Source organism: Scardinius erythrophthalmus (assembly GCF_964197995.2).
Source record: "Scardinius erythrophthalmus genome assembly, chromosome: 5".
Classification (NCBI taxonomy): domain Eukaryota; kingdom Metazoa; phylum Chordata; class Actinopteri; order Cypriniformes; family Leuciscidae; genus Scardinius; species Scardinius erythrophthalmus.
Window position 1 is genome coordinate 16,128,627 of NC_138225.1, and position 21,393 is coordinate 16,150,019.

General features: G+C 38.5%; 3 protein-coding genes across 7 annotated transcripts in view; 1 reads left to right on the forward strand and 2 right to left on the reverse strand.

Moving 5' to 3' along the window:
• Positions 1 to 8,990, reverse strand: ewsr1b (EWS RNA-binding protein 1b). Of its 3 annotated transcripts, none has more exons than XM_081366858.1 (16): positions 8,652 to 8,990; positions 7,452 to 7,488; positions 7,315 to 7,366; positions 6,956 to 7,127; positions 6,524 to 6,707; positions 4,549 to 4,799; positions 4,319 to 4,433; positions 2,542 to 2,579; positions 2,087 to 2,119; positions 1,800 to 1,912; positions 1,563 to 1,692; positions 1,291 to 1,401; positions 1,078 to 1,201; positions 847 to 944; positions 530 to 743; positions 1 to 431 (listed from the first exon to the last, which is right to left on the reverse strand). In XM_081366858.1, the coding sequence occupies exons 1-16, from the start codon at positions 8,665 to 8,667 to the stop codon at positions 395 to 397; spliced, it is 1,725 nt and encodes a 574-aa protein (XP_081222984.1). In that variant the 5' UTR covers positions 8,668 to 8,990; the 3' UTR covers positions 1 to 394. The 3 variants fall into 3 exon arrangements, with proteins under 3 accessions (XP_081222984.1, XP_081222985.1, XP_081222983.1); XM_081366859.1 differs by having other exon boundaries at positions 6,956 to 7,124; positions 8,652 to 8,701; XM_081366857.1 differs by lacking the exon at positions 2,542 to 2,579 and having other exon boundaries at positions 8,652 to 8,718.
• On the forward strand, positions 8,954 to 12,725 carry rhbdd3 (rhomboid domain containing 3). The gene is made up of 5 exons (XM_081366863.1): positions 8,954 to 9,415; positions 9,493 to 9,876; positions 10,465 to 10,594; positions 10,812 to 11,024; positions 11,118 to 12,725. Exons 1-5 carry the CDS (start codon positions 9,253 to 9,255, stop codon positions 11,278 to 11,280), a joined length of 1,053 nt encoding a protein of 350 aa, XP_081222989.1. The 5' UTR covers positions 8,954 to 9,252; the 3' UTR covers positions 11,281 to 12,725.
• Positions 11,649 to 21,393, reverse strand: part of emid1 (EMI domain containing 1) — a 67,350-nt gene continuing 57,605 nt past the window's right edge. The window contains exons 10-17 of one of the 3 annotated variants that reach the window (XR_014030257.1): positions 21,256 to 21,345; positions 20,157 to 20,209; positions 20,012 to 20,074; positions 19,883 to 19,927; positions 19,665 to 19,709; positions 15,107 to 15,191; positions 14,809 to 14,899; positions 11,727 to 13,158 (exon numbers count right to left, since the gene is read on the reverse strand). Coding sequence is in view for 2 of the 3 variants with exons in the window: in XM_081366861.1 (XP_081222987.1) it covers positions 13,022 to 13,158; positions 14,809 to 14,899; positions 19,665 to 19,709; positions 19,883 to 19,927; positions 20,012 to 20,074; positions 20,157 to 20,209; positions 21,256 to 21,345 (524 nt within the window). In the remaining variant the exon portion in view is untranslated. Of the gene's footprint in view, positions 13,159 to 14,808; positions 14,900 to 15,106; positions 15,192 to 19,664; positions 19,710 to 19,882; positions 19,928 to 20,011; positions 20,075 to 20,156; positions 20,210 to 21,255; positions 21,346 to 21,393 lie in introns of all 3 variants that reach the window. The other 2 variants (XM_081366861.1, XM_081366862.1) reach the window with 2 other exon arrangements.

The following is a 21,393-nucleotide window of genomic DNA, read 5'->3' on the forward strand; positions in this document are numbered from 1 at the left end:
ATGCATAAAGATTTTTAATTGCTGGCAACTTCAGTACACACAAAAACCACAATATGAAAAAATAGATCACAAAACATAGCAAAACAACTGGAGGTGGAAAAGTTTATTTTTTTAAAAATTGTTCAAAGTACATAGTTACATAGAGACATGTAAGACAGACATCACCAAAAAAAGGTGACTACAGGGCAACTGAGTATTTTAAAAAGGGAGGGGGGGCATTACAGCATACAAAAAAAATGCAACCAAAAGGTTTAACTAAAACCACTGTGTTGTACTGAAATTAAAAATAAGAAAAGCAAGCAAAAAAAAAAAAAAAAGATAGCCATATATAAATATGGAATCATAAATAAAAAGGACTTTTAAAATTGTTTCCCTCTATGCTTGATGCATTCACTCAGTAGGGTCTGTCTCTGCGCTCCTGACGGTGATCCCTGTTGGAAAAATAAAATAAAAAGTCAGTATATGAAGCATCACAAGGACTAAAGCATTTCACATTCATCCTGCTATACTCACAGTAAATGACGCTCACCTCATATCCATCTTGCCTGGCGGTCCCATGCCTCTCCTGCCCCCTCTGTCCATGGGAGGACCACCCCTGCTACCTCCTCTGAATCCGCCCCTGTCCATTCCTCCACGGCCTCCTCTGAAGCCTCCACGATCTCCTCCCCAGCCTCCACGCATGCCTCCTGGTCCACCACGATCCATTCCCCTCCCGCCCCTCATTCCTCCTCTGCCACGATCACCTTACACATTTGAAACAAATCACGTTTTCTGTTACACAACACAAATCTCAGCCATGGACATCACAAATGACAGCTGACGAGGGAAGACTTAATCTGAGTGTACCTGAAGGAGGGAAGGGAGGAGCTCCAAGGCCTTCGGGTTTTGGAGCTTTACATTGGTTACACTCCATTCTCCAGGAGAAGTTCTGATTGCCACATCCACTGTAATGAGATTTGAGATAGGCAAAAAAAGGCAGAAACAGACATTAACAATGTTTTTATGCTTAATCAGCAGGTTCCATGTACTGCAAATTAGACGCATCAGTTTGGTTGCTTAAAGCTGCACATCACTCACGGATTGGGACATTCCCAGTCTCCAGCTCTCTTCTGCGTGTTGCCTCCTGGAGGACCATTCCAGCCCATTCCACCCCGAGGGCCACCACGAGGGGGGAAACCACCTCTGTCTCCTCTTCCCATACCTGTAGGCACACAAAACAAATTAATCACAGTACAGAAGCACATTCCACTTGAAGGATACCTACGAGGATTTACAGATGAAGTGTTATACCTCCACGGTCCATCCCAGGGCCACCTCTCATTGGCATTCCTCTCATACCCCCCATCATGGGCTTCCGGCGAGCCATAGAGACCTTTAACCTCCGGCCCTGGAATTCCTTACCTGTCATAAGAGGAACAGGAAAATATGATAAGAGAGTGAGTGGAACTGGCAGACTAATGTGAACAGAATGTACACAGCTAATGGTGATAATCTGAAAAAGGTTTGTATAAGTTCATGTAATAACATTGAGGCGTATCCACAAAAAAATTAGAAAAGCCAACCATCGAAGTATTCAACAGCTGCTTTGGCAATAGCAGGTTCTTCATAGGACAGTGTGGCATCTCCCTTTGGTTTGCCAGAATCTTTATCTGTGTAGATGTTTATGGCTGGTTGGTTTAAACGCCGATTTATCTATGAGAGAAACAAATGATCAAAAAGGACTTCAAAACATGAAACCAGTTCAATCAAGCACAATCAGTGGAGTAGCCCATCCCTGATCAAGATACACAGCTGCTTACCCGTATTGGTCCACAGTGCTTGAAGAAGTCGGCCATCTCGGGTAAAGTGGCATTCTCAGTGAGACCTGTGATATAGATGGTGCTGTTCTCAGAGTCCTGCTCTCCTGGATGCCCTGTGTGTTTGTGGGAGAGAAGCTGATTTAACACCAAATATTTTGAATAATGCAAGAGTCTTTTATTACTTTTGAAAAATATAATGCATCCTTGCTGAATTAAGTGATTAATTTCAAGAATTTAGTTTAGAGGTTGTGAAAGGTGAAAAACAGTGAAAGGTTTACAACACATACCCATGTCACGATCCATTCCACCTCTCATTGCTCCTGGGATCCCATGGATCAAAGAAAAAGAAAAGAAATGCTATTACACAATGTCACAACTTAAAAGACAAACCTGACAACCTGTCAAGACCAGAAAAAAATGCCGACAGTATAAAATACATTGAGAAGATGTGACCATTTTCAGGATTACCCTTGACCACAACAGATTCTCAGAATGAAATGGGAATAATAAAATGCAGAATTAAAAAAAAAAAAAAAGACGCTTCAGTCAAAGGACACGTCTCGACTTTTGAAGAAATCCAAATATATACACCAAATATAAAACCATCAGGACACAGTATTTATTTTTTTGAGGGTAAAAAAAAGTGGCACACCAAATGGAAGATTTTAAGGACACATAGGCGTGAATGGCCTCTACATTAACTCGAGTGGACTAGCCAATGGAATACGCTTTAGTAACTTACCACCAGGCTTATTGAAGCCCCCTCTGTCTCCAGCGATGCTAAACATGAAGATATGAAGGCGATATTCCTTTTAGTCTCCAACCATAGGACTTCAGTAGGAAATGAACACAACATCTCCCTCTAACTTTTCTAAGGCCTCATGTAATGTACAGTGTATTTTACAAACTAATGGGGCATCTTCATGACTTCTGTAATATTTTTCAATGGTATTTAACAGTTTGGTTACAATAATCCAAAACAATATCCACACAGAACCAGAAATACATTGCATTTTGTAAACCTTTGGTAAATTTGGGAAGAATTATGAAGTTAGCTTTGTTCTGGGCTGCAACCAATATAATATGCTTGAGACAAGTTAAATACAGCAATCCTGTTAGGTAAAAAAAAAAAAAAAAAAAAAAAATTCCCTTTAGCCATTTCAACCCAAATTAAACCAATAAAATGTCAGCTCTGAACACTATATATATAAAAAATACATTCAAATATATAGTTAAAATGACAAATGTTTACAAAGGGTGGTCAAATTATGAAAAAATGAAATCTCAAATATGCTGACCAAAAAACTAAAAATCTAAATATTTGCTAAACAAAAAATCCTAAATCAAGAAAGTTCCCCATGGTTCTTTGAGCTGTCGCCTTTGAAATGGAAAAAGGTACTTAGAATAAGTACTGCTGTTCTTACATCGATCTCTGATACCTGCAGCGTATAAATGTGACAAAGAATGTTAAAACAAGACCTTTGAAATGAGAAAACAGTTCACAAATGCAAAAATATTTAAGTACATGAAAATTTATAAATTTAAATATCAGAAATGTGTATAGTGGCATGCTCACCGTCCCTTGAAACATCAATTCAATTGGAACAGAAATAAGTGTTGATTTTCCTTTTTTGTTTGGTTTAGTCAGTGATTCCTTTTTTTGAAAAAAAAAAAAAAAAAAAAAAATCCCAACCGAGGACTCAAAGAACAGTTTGTTTATCCGTAAAATTCTTACCTCTGGTTACCAACAAAGGATATCATTGTACGTGTCCATTAAGTATCCAAAGGTTACTCCATTTTATTTAAAATTTTTCCATTGATGAACCAACTCTTCTGTTTACACTGACCCTTTTAAAACTTGATTACTTTCTGCATACTTTCAATTCAGAATTTAAATCCCAGTGAATAAGGATACAACTTAAAACCCCATAATTGTGTGCCACTGTCTGCTGAGATAAAATTCCAGTTAACGACCAATTTATCTAAGACTTGATGTTTGCTATTTTTTTTTTTTTTTTTTTTACTTTTCCCCATTCAAACTCAACAGCAAGATCTTCATTTAGCCTGTTAAAACCAAAATGTAAATTTAGTAGGCAGCTTGAATTATTGCAACAAAGAAATTGAATGTGTAACAAAATACCTTGCAACCAAACAACCTCAAATCTTTGATACGCTGCCACACTTGAAATAACCGTGTTTAAAGGAAAGGCAAAAAACTCCAAGGGAAAAAAACCCCCAAATCCCCAGTCTTAAAATAAGTACATATGGATTAAATGACCCATCTTCAAAACTAGAATCGTAAGAATAACTACTGCAAAGTGAGACCAAAATAAAACATCCCTGCAAGAATATCTCTGTGGTATCATAAAAACCTCTACAAATCAAATAATGGTTGTATGAACTACAGCTCCACTCTTCTCAAGATGCCTGCAAATACAAACCCTGCATGCAGCGAGTGATTTCGCTCTGTGAAAAGCAATGAACAGTTAGTTACATAAAGAAAGCCTGAACTAACTTACCCCATGGCTCCGCGGCCCATACCCCCACGCCCCCGATAACCATCTCTGCCTGCTTCTCCTGGGTATCCACCCCGCTGCTGTGATCCTGAGTAGCCTCCACCCTGACTGTAACTGTCTATGGGAGAGATCACACACAGTAAAGTATCTGGCCAATGAACTTAATCTGAGGAACTGACAAGACAATGAACAAAAACATGGTAAAATGGCACAACAGTGAAATTGGCCCTTACTATATGCACTTTGCTGGTTGTAATCATTCTGTGATGCACTCTGCTGGCCGTACTGAGGCTGTGCGTATGCACTGTTCCCCTGAGGGGGGTAGGCAGCAGGTGGGCCTTGCTGAGGTGGCTGTCCATAGCTGCTCTGCTGTTGCTGCCCATAGCCTGGCTGCTGAGCCTGGTACCCACCCTGAGGCTGAGAATAACCTCCAGCCTGGGAATAGGCACCTTGGTTGTAGGCTGGCTGGCTGCTTGCACTATAGCTGCAGGACAAAAAAATATGCACTTAAGAACATTTGAAAATGTGTACACTAATGTTCAGTGACAGTAGATACTTGTACATACTTTTATTTTTATTTATACAAAAAAAAAACCCTATTCTATGGAATTTGTTATTCAAAAGTTTAACTGTTTCCACAAAAACATAGCAGCAAAACTTTCATTGATAATTTTTTTTTTTCATCAGCCACAGGAATAAATCAACCTAGTCCCAGACTAAAATGCTAGTTTGAGCTGTTTTAACTGAAAGCAACTTGCACTGACATATCTTAAAATATGTCAATGCCATTGTTTTTTCTAGGGCATGTTTATAAAAGCTACTTAAATGCCCTAATCAAACTTACACCTGGCTTAATCTAAACCCTGTCTGTAAAATGGGGCTCAGACAAAGAATGAGGTCATTGGAATGTCAGTTGAATCACTACTTTCCAAAGTGTTAGTTCACCCTAAAAATTAATTAAATAAAAAAAGGAAGCTTGCAGTAAATTAAGTAATGAACTGCCACATGCCCTTTTTTCAAACCAAGAGTGTTTTTTTTTTTTTTTTTTTTTTTTTTTAAATATCCTACTCTCGCCGCTCATCCATATAATGGCAGTGAATAGCGAACAGCAAAGCTTTTTTTTTTTAAAAAAAAGAAAGAAAAAGCAAAAGTATCACAAAATGATCCCATGCATTAAGCCATGAAAGAGATACTTTTCCCCAAGCAGCTCTCTGTGCGTGCGCTCCAAGACAGAGTGGAACACAGACAAGCAAGGTGAACTTTGAGTTTCAGGTTCACACCTAAATGGTTAAATACACCAGATGTGTTAAAATGCCCATCTTGGAGAGTATTCGCTTAAACAGTCAGTTACGTCTCACGTGAACAAACAGTTGGGAAATATGCTGCATGTGTAACAGTATATTAGATCTGTGCAGTCAGTCTTAATGACAGCAGCCTAATATTCCTGCTGCAGTCTGTTAATGTTAATCAAACAACAAAAGACAAAAAACTCACTGCTCTTCAGTAGATTTAGTAAGATTGATCTATAATTTATATAGTGAAGACTATGTAGTGTTGTTTTACATTTGATTACTTTGTATTGAGAAAGACTTGTTTTTCACAGGAATGCTACATTTGTTAAGCTCCAAGCTGTTACCAATCACCTCTAAGAGAGTGAATGGAATATGTTGCTTGTAAATAAAGTTGTCAATTTATGATACTCATCTCTTTATTTTTTATATTAAGAGGTCTAAAGCACAGCTTTATTTGCATAGTGCATAAACATTAAATCAAACTTAATTGAGAAATCATACTACGATAATTATTTCATGTTATTGCCTAGCCCTATGACATGTGCTGCATGGGATCATTCTGTGATACTTTTGCATCTTTTTAAAGCTTGATGCTGGTCTCTATTCACTGACATTATCTGGACGAGTGCAAGCAGGACATTTTTAATTTCTCCTTCTGTGCTCAGAAAGAGAAAGGGCATACTGCATTAGAACAACACTAGGGCGAGTAAATATGACTTAATTTTAATATTAGGGTGAACGATGCCTTTCAACAGCCTCTGATCTTTCTTTTTCTACAGAAAAAAAAACAAGGTATCTGCATGGGAACTGCTTTCAAATTCAGGCAACATGAGGTCAGAACAGCATATGGAGATACTGCAGGAAGCTCCATAATAGCATCCTGTTGATGTGCTGCTCTAGGAGTTGGTCCAGTTACCTCTGAGGAGCGGAGGCAGCAGCCTGCTGGTTGTAGCCAGAATAGGCCGGCTGGGCTGAGTATCCGGGCTGGGAGCCATAGGAGGCCTGGGTGGCAGGGGCTGCAGTGGAGCTGGTGTAGCTGCTGGCCCCATAACTCTGTGCAGCCTGATTATAAGCACCTGGCTGTGCAGTTCCATATGCAGCTTAAAGAGAATGATTTAACATTATTTGTGAGAATCATTTTCTATGTGCACCCAAATAAACAGCATGGAAATGTGTACAAGAGAACTGTGCATTTAAAAAGCAGGAATTTCCAGGCCTACATTTTTTATTGATGTTTTGATAAACCAACCAATCATATATACTAATGATATACCACAGTCATGCTCTAAATACTTTCACTAACAGGCAAATATACTTGTATGATAGTGAATAAGATCTGCCTGCAGACCTGGCGCTGCTGCTGCTGCCGCCGTAGTCGTTGCTGCAGCTGCTTGTCCATACGAGGATCCATATGGCTGTTGTGCATACGCTCCAGCAGAGGGCGCTGCCTGACTGTAGGTGGACTCGGGTGCAGCAGCGGGTTGAGCATATGAGCCATAATCCTGTTGGGAATAGCCCTGCTGCAAAAGAAAAAAAATGCTGAATTAAGATGCTTTATTTTTTCTTTTACACATAAACACTATTAGCTATGAGACAATCAGAATTGCTAAATACAAACAAGTACATACAGCACGTGGGGAAATTTGGAGTTGCAAGCCCACTGCTCCACTATTTGAACTACTGAGCGTTTGGGCAGTTGAGGCTTACCTGTGCAGTTTGTCCATAGCTCTGAGAAGGAGGGGCAGTGTATGAGCCATACCTGTGTACAAGATGATTATTATTGATTTAGGCCTATTTATTTAAATAACAAATATATAATACAGTGTTAATTGAGAAGAACTTACGACTGCTGTGCACCAGCCTGGTTGTAGCTGCTATAATCTATAGGGAAATAAATGACCAGAAAGGTTAGACATCCTGAAAACATTCTATTATAGTCCAATTTCAATGGGAGATGCATACACGACTTGAATGGACTGTTTAACCAAAAATGAGAATTCTGTCATCACTTACCCTCAAGTCGTTCCAAAATTGTATGAAATTTTGTTCTACTGAACACAAATAAATGTTATTTTGAAGAATGTGGGTAACCAAACAGTTGATTGACTTCACTGACTCTCATAGTATTTTCCCCATACTATGGAAGTCAATGGGGCCCATCAACTGCTTGGTTACCCACATTCTTCAGAATATATTATGTTCAGCAGAAGAAAGCAATTCATACAGGTTTGGAACAACTTGAGGATGAGTAAATGACAATTTCCATTTTGGGGGTGAACTATCACTAAAGCAAACACACACAAGGAAGTACAGCCCCCGCTGAATTCATCTGGAACAAAGCTTAGGCCTATATCAACAAGACAGGGATGGTTGTTTGAAATATGAAAATATTCACGAGAAACAGGAATCCTCGACGCTGAATCAACACGCTTACATTATGGTTTAGAAAACGCATAACGTTAGTAACATTACACTTAAGAAAATTGTGCATTTTAACGGTTTACATTTTATTTTTTAACTCTAGATTTGACGACGAAAAAAAATTGCATTAAAAACCAGGCTTGAAAGTAACCAAATCTTCGATGTCAGTTTATTTTGAATCACCGAGAAAAACAATAATGCAAACACCAAAACTAAACATTATGTTCGCCATGTTGGCTGCGCTCTCAATCCCGCTGTTTTAAACCACGCCTGCTACGGTTTACGACCAACGAAACAACGAGCTCATTTAAGCACTTAGAGAACAAGACGACAAGTTAATATATATAAAAATTGCCGTTATATTGGATTTAGGCTCTTATTACACTATAAACTAAGTTTAAAAACCGGTTGAGTCGTGTTTTCGCTCCGTTAGCTTCAAACGACCGCCATGACCCAAAAAAACAAACTTTAGGCCGCATGCTCGAGGAATGTTGGTTATCCAAAGAACAATATCAAATTCCAAACAATTTCAAACATTTACTTAAGTTGTAAAGATTTCTATCAGTAACAAAGCACTGAAAGACAAGAAATTTAAAACAAGAAAAAAGGAAAAATACACTCACTCGTGACTGACGCCATCTTCCCGTTGGAGAACAGTATGCGTTGTGCGGGCAACTGTGCATGCGCAATGTGTGCGCGTGCGTGAAAGCAATATGGAACGTACCAACACACCGATTGTAGAGGGTGGCACGTATAAATCTCTGTTTGTAATTGTTATCATGCAATTTGCCTGATAATCTTTACAATTGAGTCAAACAATTATTAAACTATATAAAACAGTTTGATATAGTTCAACAACATATTATTCCATAAATATGAATCCTCAAATCATATTCAGAGACTCCCACAAATGCGCTTGTCCGAAAGAGGAAGTTATTCGCTGTCAAAATAAAAGGGCTGGCAAATGACATTGGTATGGATATAGCTTGGTCTTATTTGTTTATTATTTAAAAGTTATTTAAAATATATATAAATGTGCACCTCGTAGTACGTACACTCGTTCGTTGAAGTATTTGTAAAACAGACCTCAAGATGCTAGCGTCGTAAACTGGCAGTAAAGTTCAACTGGAAACATGAAAACATGATACACCTGCCCTAAGCTCAAATCTAGAAAGATACTTGTAATGATAGCAACCCATCAGGTGATGCGTTTTTTAGTTTACAATGCTTGATCATCTTTTTTCGGCATGGATGTGGTTTGGATCAAACCGGCCGGGATATTGTAGTGGAACATTTGTTATAGTCATATTAATTTTGTCGACTTGGCTCTGTGGTATTCACGCCAGTCTAAGTTTAGGACCAGGCGGGGAATTTCCTGGATTATATGGTAAGCAATACACGAATGTATAAGACTGTGATTTACATGGTAGGCGTTCCGTTCCTAATGTTTCTTGTTTATTGCAGATTTTATCTTCTACGCCTTCAGTAATGAGGAGTTGACCTCATTTCTCTACAACATCACCCTGCTGCTGTGGATCGGGCCCTGTCAGGAGAGAAGATGGGGCACTTTTGTCTTCTTAGCTCTCTCTTTTATCTCCACTGTGCTTCTTCCTCCTATTTATGGCCTCTTTCTCTTTGTTACCGGGGATGAAGCCAGCAGGGTTAGTGGATACTCAGCCACCCACCTTGCCCTGCTCACAGCTCAGTGTCGGCAGGTGAAGCAAAGAAGGGTCCTGCGCTTTGTTCCTGTCTGGTTCTTGCCTTGGTTCTTCTTGCTCCTCGACCTCTTTCTGCTTCCCAGCGCTCCAGGACTGCTGCATTTTTATGCCATTTGTCTGGGACTCAACTGTATCCTTTAAACCAGTTCTTCTCAACCCTTTTGACTTAAAGGCCCCCCAGATGTTTAAACCAATTTTCTCCCCAATATGTGATATTTCCGATACAAGATATTTCCAGTGTTCTGCTGTATTATGACAAAGCTGCATGTTTTCAAACTTTTTATGTTTACAGAAATTTTGGTAGTCTACCCAAAAATCATTTTACTCACCCTTGTGTCATTTCAAACCTCTTTGCATGTCTGTTGCAACACAAAAGAAGACATTTTGAAGAATGTTTATCACCAAGTTTTGGTTCCCATTGACTGTCACATTTTTTGGCAATACAGTTTAATTCCATGGGAACCAAAACCAAAACTGTTTAGTTACCAAATTCTTCAAATTGTCTTCTTTTGTGTTTAAGGTTTAGAAAAACATGAGGTTGAGTAAATATATATATATATATATATATAATCATTTTAATTTAAATAATTTAAAGTCATCCTGCAGCCCCCTTGGATGTTTGCTGAGGCTTCCTGGTTTAGATCTACTGTTACACTAATATATTTTTGTGATATTTATTTATTGCCTTTAAAATGAATGCCCTTAATATATTATACAGACAATAATGAGTTTATTGAAATACTGGAGCAGATAGAGAGACTGGGTGCATGTTCCTGCTTGCCAAAATGGGCCTACATCCCTGTTACCTCTCGTCCACACCTGCCCGTTTACCACATCACCTCAATAAGGTTATTGCAAACTTTCTGCTAATATTTCTTTTTTTTTTTTTTTTTTTCTGGTGGTTGTTGAGGAGAGACCCCTGATATGGTTGTAAAATGCTTTGGGTGTACAGTAGTACATATGAAAGCACTATAAAATGCCTCATTCATTCATTCATTAAATCATGTCATGCAACTAGAATAACTAATAAGCCTTATTATTATTATTATTACTATTATGTAATAGACCAGAGCCTTCAACCAGTAGATCCCAGTTGGAAGATCATTCGGCATGGCAGCATTCTGTGTCAGAGTGGCATCAGGAGCCTTTGTTGGCAACAGATTCACAGTTGTTGGAGGAGCAGATGCTGAGAGCAGGGATATTAGCATCACTCCAGGATGCACCTGAAGGTGCAGCAGACAAAGTGGAAGTACCCAAGTCCTCAGTGTCCTCATTACGGTCAGTTCATAGTGTAAATGAGTGTTTCTTCATCTATAGTGATATCTTAAAAGCTTAAGTTCATGCTGTGCATCTAATCTCCTGTACATTCAGGTTGCAACAGCTGGAGAAGATGGGCTTCCCCACAGAGAAAGCTGTTGTGGCTCTGGCCGCTACAGGGCAGTTGGATGGAGCAATCTCTCTGCTTATTGATGATCAGATTGGGGAGGAGACTGTGGTCATCTCTAAAGGGAAGAAGCCATCATCATCGTCATAGCTCAGAGATACTGCTTCAGATTGAAGCTGTCCTATAGCATCGCTCTAGTATAATTCCATTACCTAAGCAAAGCATCGATCTTCAGAGTGAACTGTTACTTTGTATTTACTACTACATGACTTTTTGGTGTGCAAGAAAAAATCCAGTGGATTATTGGTGGTTTGGAAAAAGTGTTATTTATATTATGGTGTTGGCAGCTTTTATGATGTAAACCCATACTCTCAAACTGTCCCAGTGGTTGAGACATGGACGTTCCAAGAAACCTCTCCACGGAAATGGTGTCATTAAATACACATTATTAGATTGTCAGACCAGGAGAGTCATGTGCATATGTTAGTATGTAAGCCCTATTTTAGTCAAGTTTTTTTGGCTACAGATTATTCTTTATTAAAATATTGTCAAACATTCAGGAAGTACTAAGTATTGATAAAAACGTGGATCGTCTTAAAAAAGAAACACAACAAAGTTTATTTCGTTTTTAACACCAATTGATAAGACTCTGCACGCTGGCAAGACAAATTCACACGAGGCTAGAAATGAAAAAATACAGGTGACGTTACATGAATTGGTATACAGAATAAGGAAAACATCAATCGCTAATAATCATCTATAAATAATTAATACAACAATATTTATATAGGAATACAAAGACATGGAAAAGTATTGAGGAAGGAAACCAGTCCTATGCATGTGCATGTAACTGATGGAAAGACATGCATGAAACACAAAAACAGAATTCAAGTTATACGAGTAGTTTTCCCACTTCCCCTTGTGCTCCAGTTAGATCTTATTTAGTTTATGGACCTCTAGCTCACACAATTGCACCTTTTTTATTAGATTTATTTTAGGGTTACTTAATAATTGTCATGAACTAGAGGAGAATCCTAAAATTGAATTCAGAACCACTTAAACTCACGCTTTAACGAAAAGATTTTTAAAACATTGAAACAATTAGTTTTCACTAATTCAAATCTGGTTACAGCTTCAAATGGGAGAGGAAATCCAAAGCCATTTTCTATTTCAACTAAATTGTCTATTAAAGTTTATACATGTTTATGTCCTTCAGTTGTCCTTTCTCTTTGAAGAACAAGGTGATTCTCTATCTACATAGTGCATTTAATCCAAGCAACAGAATATGAAATCAGTTTTTATCACTGGGGAAAGTGTGGTGTTTGGCTGAATAGCAGAATCGTTATGTGCATTTTCCTCATTACAGTACATTTGCTGAAGTTACTATGAGCTCCTAACAGCAGCTGGAAAGACTAATAATATGGTTTTATGCTCTCCTTAAAACGTTCTTCATCTCCATCATTTATGCCATTACGTTTTGTACCCTTCTTGCCCACAATTGTGCAAGCACCAATACTGTTTCTCTGTATCGTATTCTAAAACATGTTTCCTTTTTTCATGTGAATCGAGTATCAAACAACAGGTTGATAAATTCCTTCTGAGACTGATTGTGTTCATTATGTCATAAGAGTGACACAACATGATGGCAAACCACAATAATTTGCCAGAGGAGAGGTGCTAGGAACCTGTGAAGTCCCATTAGAGGTGGTTAATTTATACAGCACCATATGGTCTTCCCTGAGGTGTCTCCCCCTTCTGGATTAACTGGAATACTCCAAGGCGGTTGGATCTGTAATATGTGTGGGACTTGTGTAGTTGTTGCCAGTTCAGCTGATTTACAGATGATGGAATCGAGATGGAAACGATGGCTTCACTCTTTGGAATATGCAGACTACTTCCCTCGAACCTTGGTCTCAGCAGTGATTAAGGGAGAGTTGACCCGCAAAGATGACATTCTTGCCCTCTTAATCCGGTAGACGTCTGGAGATGGTGTGCCAAAGAAGCCATCTCCTGACCCTAGATCTGGTTCTGTTGAAGGAAGAGAGAGTTAAGGCTGCTAAGTGCTAATCTGTTACTCAAAATACTTTGTAAAGTGTCTGGTGTCAGACAACTGATGAATAATAGTCCAATGATTCAGTTCATTCTTAGAGAAGTGGCATATGTTTGTTATCGAGTTCAGGGATATACCATATTGAGATGAAGAAAGGTGGCAACAGGACTCCAGACTGTTGCAAAAAATAATTGTCACAATAATTTAAAGTCTATTAACTGTTAGCGATAGTCGAGAAAACTTTAAAGGGTGCAAGCATATCTGATGTCCGAACTAATTACTGATTTTGTTTTCACTCCGAGATTCACAGAACAGTCTTAAACTCACAGTTAGCGGTTTGAATCAGATTCGCTCACTTCGAATAATTCAGAGGCGCTACTGAGTTTACAACTGACTCCCTGTCTGAACCATGAGTATTTTATTTTATTTATTATTTTGATAAATGTCCAATTTAAACTGATCCAAAAATCATTACTGTGATGTGTACTTTAGGTTTGTGAAACTTAAATCAGAGTCCTGTTTTATAAAAAAATAAATGATATTCTAAAAATCATTCTAATTTATTTATATTACATATATATATATATATATATATATATATATATATATATATATATATATATAAAATGGAACTTACTGTGCTAAACAATAAGCAACTATATATATATATATATATATATATATATATATATATATATATATATGTTGCTTAGCACAGTAAGTTCCATTATTAAGACTGAATCCATAAAACTATTTATGTTAGTAAAATTAATAAATGTATTCTAAAAGAAATTCTAATATATTTTTAAAATATATAATTGCATTTTTTTAGCATAGTACATTCCATTTGTAAGGTCGAATCAACTGTAACGGTAATTTGTAAGATCAACACTACATATATGGCACAAATATGATCATGATCACTAGAGTGACAGCATCAAATCAGAAATAGTTTATACTAAATACAACTAGAAAACACCCTGCTTTATATAAATTAAAATGAAGGAGTAATCATCTATATACTATAATAAACATCCTTTAATCAGAGCACAGAGCAGTGACAGTGAACAACAATCTTTGTAAAGCAATCCTTCATTTAACAAATAAAAAGTTGTTTGGTTCCTAAATACTTCTATTTAGGAACCAATTTCAACCTAGTCATTTTTGAGTCTGGAGCCCTTCGGTATTACTATGTTTTGGTGGGTAATGATGGGTCTCCAATCACTGGGAGAAGTGGCTAAAGTGGTTACAAATCTTTACTAGTAATTCAAAGGATGTTGGTTCAAACTTCAGGGGTGGTTCATGAATGTTTTACTGCGGTTCCCATTATCACATTGCATGCTTGAGTGAGGCACTGAATCCGGGCTGTTGCACGGGTCTGTCTCCATAGTAAATGTACCGTAAGTCACTATGAATGGGAAAGCATCTACTAAATGCCTAGTGGTTGTGTGGCATTATACAGAAAAGCAACTTAATGAGAGGTATGGTAACTGGGAAATACTTCTGGAGTCTGGCCCTGGATGGAGTCTTTTTTTGGATTCATACAATCCTTCCTGTGAGCTGATCTTCTAACCGGCCAGGAGATGGCAGTAGATTGACTTGCTTAGACGAGGGGAGGCGGGCATTACCTGGCCAGATGATCGCCTCCAGCAGCTGCACCCTGCGAGCCAGCAGCTCTAAGTCAGCCTGCAAGTCTTGGAACTTCTTCAAATTAAAGTCCTATCAAAGATCAAAAATTTTGAAAGCATGGTGGGGTTTGGGCTCATGGATGGCAGGTGGAGTACTTGGCCCCTGTCCTCCACCACACTTTGCTCCTCGCTCACTTTCCAAAGGTGTTGTAAGAGTTAAAGATGCACTGAAACCTCTGACCCCTTGTCCTAAGTCCTTTTAAAACAGACCTAAACCTACTTCTGGCCTTCTACTCACCATGGATACCGATCATAGTCTCGAGGATTAAAACCCTCTCGGCTAAGATCTTCAGGGCCTCGCGGATTTGGTGTATCCCATCCCCCTGTGGAGATAGATACAGCCGTCAAGGTATTGGGCACAAGCCAAACAAAAGCGCTCGCCAAGATGCAAAGTCATTCTGTTAATCAATTACATTAATCTCAATCCATTACCGTAGTTAGCGGGTTAAGTTCTCAGCTCCATTCACTACGAAACTCCAGTTAACTATACATCAGATTTAGCTATGCCTGTCTAATTTCATTCATTTCTTCTGTGGCCATGCCATAAGTCTTGACAAAAAGCATGCAGGGTTTTTTTTTCAGGCCAGGCCAAAGGCTCCTTAAAGCAAATCAAGACCAAATGTTCAATTATTTTAGATTTGAACATGCATTTAACATTCCCAGTACACTCAGACTATGTTACTGAAAAAAACCAAGAGGTGAGCAGCTTTGTTCAAACTAAAGAAACATTGGAGTCATCTGGACCATTTTTGTACTTGGTTGACTATGTACCCATTAGTCTTTAGTCTGCTCATCTCAAGGTAAAAGATGCTCTTACACCAAAGCCACTATTATTAGCTCACACTGACATATCTATCAAATACTGGTGTCCAATCAGAGCCAGTAATTCATTTCAGTATAATACATATGCATTTGGCAGACGCTTTTATCCAAAGCGACTTACATTGCATTTCAAGACACACATTTACATTCTTATCAATTCTTGCTTTCCCAGGGAATCAAACCCATGACCTTGGTGTTGCAAGCGCCAACGCTCTACTGTTTGAGCTACAGGAAAGTAGCCATATAAAATAATTAATAATTGTAATTAAGATTGGGTATCAATACAGATTTTCCAATTTAGTTCAAATGGGATTCACAAGCTCTCGGTTTGATATTTCAGTTATAATCTCCATTTCCTTTACCTATTCAGGAAATTCTCATTTTTATGATACTGTAAATTATGCAGGCCAGTGTTTCAGACTGATTCAAAATGGTAACACTATTCATTTAAAGAACTAGCTCATTTGAGTAATTTGTTTCAGGAATATGTTTGCAATTCATTAAAAAGTAGAGTCTGTCGATTCTTATTGTGAATCAGGCCACACTAGCCACGTGGTACATTTTTTGATTAACTAAAAAAGACCTGTCTCATAAGAGTCATTCATTTTAGGAATCAGGCTACGCTTGTCTTGCTGTGTTGATTCACTTAAAATAATGGGTTAACTTTATTTATTTGTTCAAAGAGTTATGTGTTTGTTAATCGGACTACGCTGAAAGAGTTACGTTTTTCATGCAGCCTGTGAGGTCAATACAATAGAAAGATGTTTCTTTTTATTGCCTCATATACTGTGAACAACTCACATTAACAAATCAACTGAACAACTAAAATATTAATCGGAAAATCAATATTTTTTACCCAGCCCTACTTGGAATCAAAAAAGGTGAATATAAAAAAAAAAACCTAATCTAACAAAAAAAAGTTGTGCTATTTTACAAAAACATCTGCAGAAATACTTAGTAATGTGGCTTTGGTAGGCATTTCTTGAACAGTGTAAAGAACTGGTCACATAAGGTACATTCTACACCACAGTCCCAAGCTCAAGCACACGTTAGAAAAACAGTGTTATAGATGAAGTAAGGAAAGAGTTATGTATGTAAGGCTTATGTAAAAGTTAGTGCCTGTGAGAGCAGGAGGTAGTTCATCTAGCCAAACAAAATAGCAAACAATATAATTTCTTGAAAAAATACCATATTCATTAAGAGATGCAAGTGTGGCTATGGTCCAGAAACTTTCCCTATGGTATTATATGTGTGCTAGGCCTCAAAATGATAAATGTGAAGAGATTAATCTTCAAATAGTTGTATGGTCTTTGTACATTATGTATACATCTCTAAGGAGTCTACATACAGCATCTACAGGATTTAATCGAATTATCTGTCTTATGATTAATAACACACAAATGGCCCACATCTGGGATCGGCAGGCCATGCGGAAAACCATCCGTCAACATGTGAACTAAGAGGCTATTCAATATAGCAAGCCTTTCACAATGGATTGAGTGTGATAGCGAAATGCAATTAAACAGAACGTTTGTTTGACTATTAATCGTTCAATGCTGCTAATCTCAAAATGGAATGTGGTTAGATGTAAGTTGAGTAGGCAAAAAGGAAGATCACAAGCAATGCAATGAGATGGGAACATGCAGCAATGCACTGTGGGATACTGAACGATAGCTGTATCGATCTACACGTCCATCCACACACCAAATCCCTGCAAATGCTAAAATGGAGCATATACACAACACACGTTTCTACTTTTTTTCTTATTTCTCCTCCTCCCGTGGTTTTGATCTAACAGTTTGGTTGCTGAACCCTGAGTAATCAATTTGCAATAGTGTACTGTACACACAAAGGTTATATCAATAATACAATGTTTCCTCTTTGTCACGACAGCACAAGAAAGCAAAGATTGAACTTCTCTGTGTGTTGGGTATATGCCAGAGCTGGTAGCTAAGAGACTGGTGGCTGTGAAAGGCAGCCATGGAGACAGTAACGGAAAGGAGTCAGCTTTAGAGGACAGGGGAAACACTCAAGACAGCCCCAACCACCAACCAATCAAAATCAACAACAATAACAACATAATTGCACATTCTGAAGAGATTATGCCCTTGTATGCTAATCTGAGACTAGATCAGAAACCCCTAAACCCCCTTTAGACAGTAAGAAGCCAAAAAACATGTCTCAAATCAGTTATAAAGGGCAACCTCTTGTTCAAAAACACATGGAAACAAAATCAGTGCACACAAAACCGAGACATACACTCACCTAAAGGATTATTAGGAACACCTGTTCAATTTCTCATTAATGCAATTATCTAATCAATCAATCAATCACATGGCAGTTGCTTCAATGCATTTAGGGGTGTGGTCCTGGTCAAGACAATCTCCTGAACTCCAAACTGAATGGGAAAGAAAGGTGATTTAAGCAATTTTGAGCGTGGCATGGTTGTTGGTGCCATACGGGCCGATCTGAGTATTTCACAATCTGCTCAGTTACTGGGATTTTCACGCACAACCATTTCTAGGGTTTACAAAGAATGGTGTGAAAAGGGAAAAACATCCAGTGTGCGGCAGTCCTGTGGGCGAAAATGCCTTGTTGATGCTAGAGGTCAGAGGAGAATGGGCCGACTGATTCAAGCTGATAGAAGAGCAACTTTGACTGAAATAACCACTCGTTACAACCGAGGTATGCAGCAAAGCATTTGTGAAGCCACAACACGCACAACCTTGAGGCGGATGGGCTACAACAGCAGAAGACCCCACCGGGTACCACTCATCTCCACTACAAATAGGAAAAAGAGGCTACAATTTGCACAAGCTCACCAAAATTGGACAGTTGAAGACTGGAAAAATGTTGCCTGGTCTGATGAGTCTCGATTTCTGTTGAGACATTCAGATGGTAGAGTCAGAATTTGGCGTAAACAGAATGAGAACATGGATCCATCATGCCTTGTTACCACTGTGCAGGCTGGTGGTGGTGGTGTAATGGTGTGGGGGATTTTTCTTGGCACACTTTAGGCCCCTTAGTGCCAATTGGGCATCGTTTAAATGCCACGGCCTACCTGAGCATTGTTTTGACCAGGTCCATCCCTTTATGACCACCATGTACCCATCCTCTGATGGCTACTTCCAGCAGGATAATGCACCATGTCACAAAGCTCGAATCATTTCAAATTGGTTTCTTGAACATGACAATGAGTTCACTGTACTAAAATGGCCCCCACAGTCACCAGATCTCAACCCAATAGAGCATCTTTGGGATGTGGTGGAACGGGAGCTTTGTGCCCTGGATGTGCATCCCACAAATCTCCATCAACTGCAAGATGCTATCCTATCAATATGGGCCAACATTTCTAAAGAATGCTTTCAGCACCTTGTTGAATCAATGCCACGTAGAATTAAGGCAGTTCTGAAGGCGAAAGGGGGTCAAACACAGTATTAGTATGGTGTTCCTAATAATCCTTTAGGTGAGTGTATAATGTGCTAACAGTGAGTACTGTCAGTAGGCAATGAACAGCATTTTTGGAGCAAATCCTTTCAGTGGAGTTTTCATTCATTTGTAATCTTGCTTATATTTCTAATAATTGTCCATAAATTTTGGATGAGAAAGTCAATCTGCCCTAATTTTTCATGATGAAAATTACACTGATGGATTTAATGTGACTGCTGATGTTAAAACACAGATGAACGGCAGGATGAGCAATGAAAAACCTAAAACCAGGAACGACAAAAACGTCACAGCAAATGTCAAAATCTCTTACGTTCAAATCGCTCTAGAACATTGAAAAGCAGGCATAAGGAAAGAGATTATTTCCATATTAAAATCAGTGCATTTAAACAGCTCTTAAGTGCATGACTGACATATTCCCTGCATTCATGAACTCAGGGACTGATCATTTATCTCCTTCCTGTAAAGGTTGAGCATAAGTGGGAGTGAGTGTGTGTCAAACAGGACTCCTGATGGGCTTGTCTTACCGGAAGACCTTTCTCCCCTGGCTCTCCTTTAAGGCCTTGCTCTCCCTAGGTAGAAAAAGCGTGAATAATGATCTCAGTTTCAGCCTGTTTCTTACACAAAGTTACTGCACGACTTCAGAAGACTTGTTACAAGTTGAATGGACTACTCATATAGTGCTGTCTTTGTGCTTTCTTGTCTTTTTTCGATAAGGTAGGAGGTAGGCAACTAGGCATCTTACCGGCTCTCCTTTAAACCCTCTCTCTCCTGGATATCCAAGAGGTCCCTGTGGAGTTACATTAAGAGTAAGAAATGCACAGAATATACAGGAAGCGTTGCACTGTGGGGAGGTTTAAGCTTGTGCACTCACTCTTTCGCCTCGTTCGCCCTTTGGACCCACCGGGCCTTGCAAACCAGGAGCTCCCGACTTTCCCTGATTACATGTGAAAAAGATGACACATGAAAAAGTACACACACTCACATAAGGGTTATTTCCTTATCAGCCATAAACTTACAGTTTGTCCCATAGGGCCTGGTGGTCCGGAGGGTCCTATTGGTCCTGGAGGACCTACAAAAGACAGAATTAACAATTAAGAATTTGTCCAAGGCATTTGCCTGATTGCCGGGTATATTCGGTGACCGTTGATAGCCGGCTGCTTTCAAAAGCTCCAGTGTGTATCTGTGTAAGCGTTCTGTGAAGAGCATCAAAGGTTTCTATTTACAGTGTGGTTTTGAAGTGTTAGTCATTGAGACAATCACAGGCATAGTTGTTGAGCGCGTAAATGGGTCCAATTTGGGTCCAAACATACCCTCATAACACAGGTACTACTACCACTAGGGTAAACAGTATTTTAACAAAAAACAAGGACAACTGATAATTAAGAGTAACTCAATGAAATAGTCTGAAATAGAAATTATTATGGATCAATGACAGTCTAAAATGATGTAGGAACTTCAAACTAAACGTATGATTTGCAGTATTTGAAAATTAAAGGCTTTTCTATAACCTCATTTAGTAAAATAAAAAATTCAGAAAAGCAAAAAGCCTGATGTTGGACTGCAGCCATTACATTAGCTATAAATTCAGTGACATCATAACTCTTCTATCATAACCTGCAGAATGGTTGATTGCTTCTATACCTGCTGAGTTGCCACAAAAATAGTAATATTTATGTTAAAGATGTGCATGTACATTCTCGTGAATCAGATGGTTGCGTGCGCTAAAGGTAGAGTAGAGTGAAATTCTGGGTTTTTAATCACATTGAAACAATATGTAATTTAAGACAGGCCACAAATAATAAGGAAACTTTTGGGTCTAGTGACATTTTTGTTGTCTGATGTTTTCAATATGCTGTTTGCAGTGTGTGGAAAAGTAGTGAATATTTATATTAACTAAAGTGACTTAAATATCTTAAATTACATTCTCAATCACATATCACATTCAGTGTGAATGTAGCCTAAATCATCTGATTGTTTTCAAATCAGGCTTTCAAAAGCTTAGTTTAACCCATAGACTGTAAAAAAATAGGTTGAACCTTAGTAATCATCTATGGAATAAATGTCCAATAGTGAAAAATACTGTAAACAAGAAATAAATAATAAAGATTCACTGACCGGTGGGTCCAGGTGGACCTGGTGGTCCATGTGGAGGGGTCACTCGGAGGTCGGGAAAGTTGTTATGTAGGAGACTATCTTTTTTCAGGCCTGTAACAATATATAAAATATCTCTCAGTCAGAGTGACAGTGATCTGA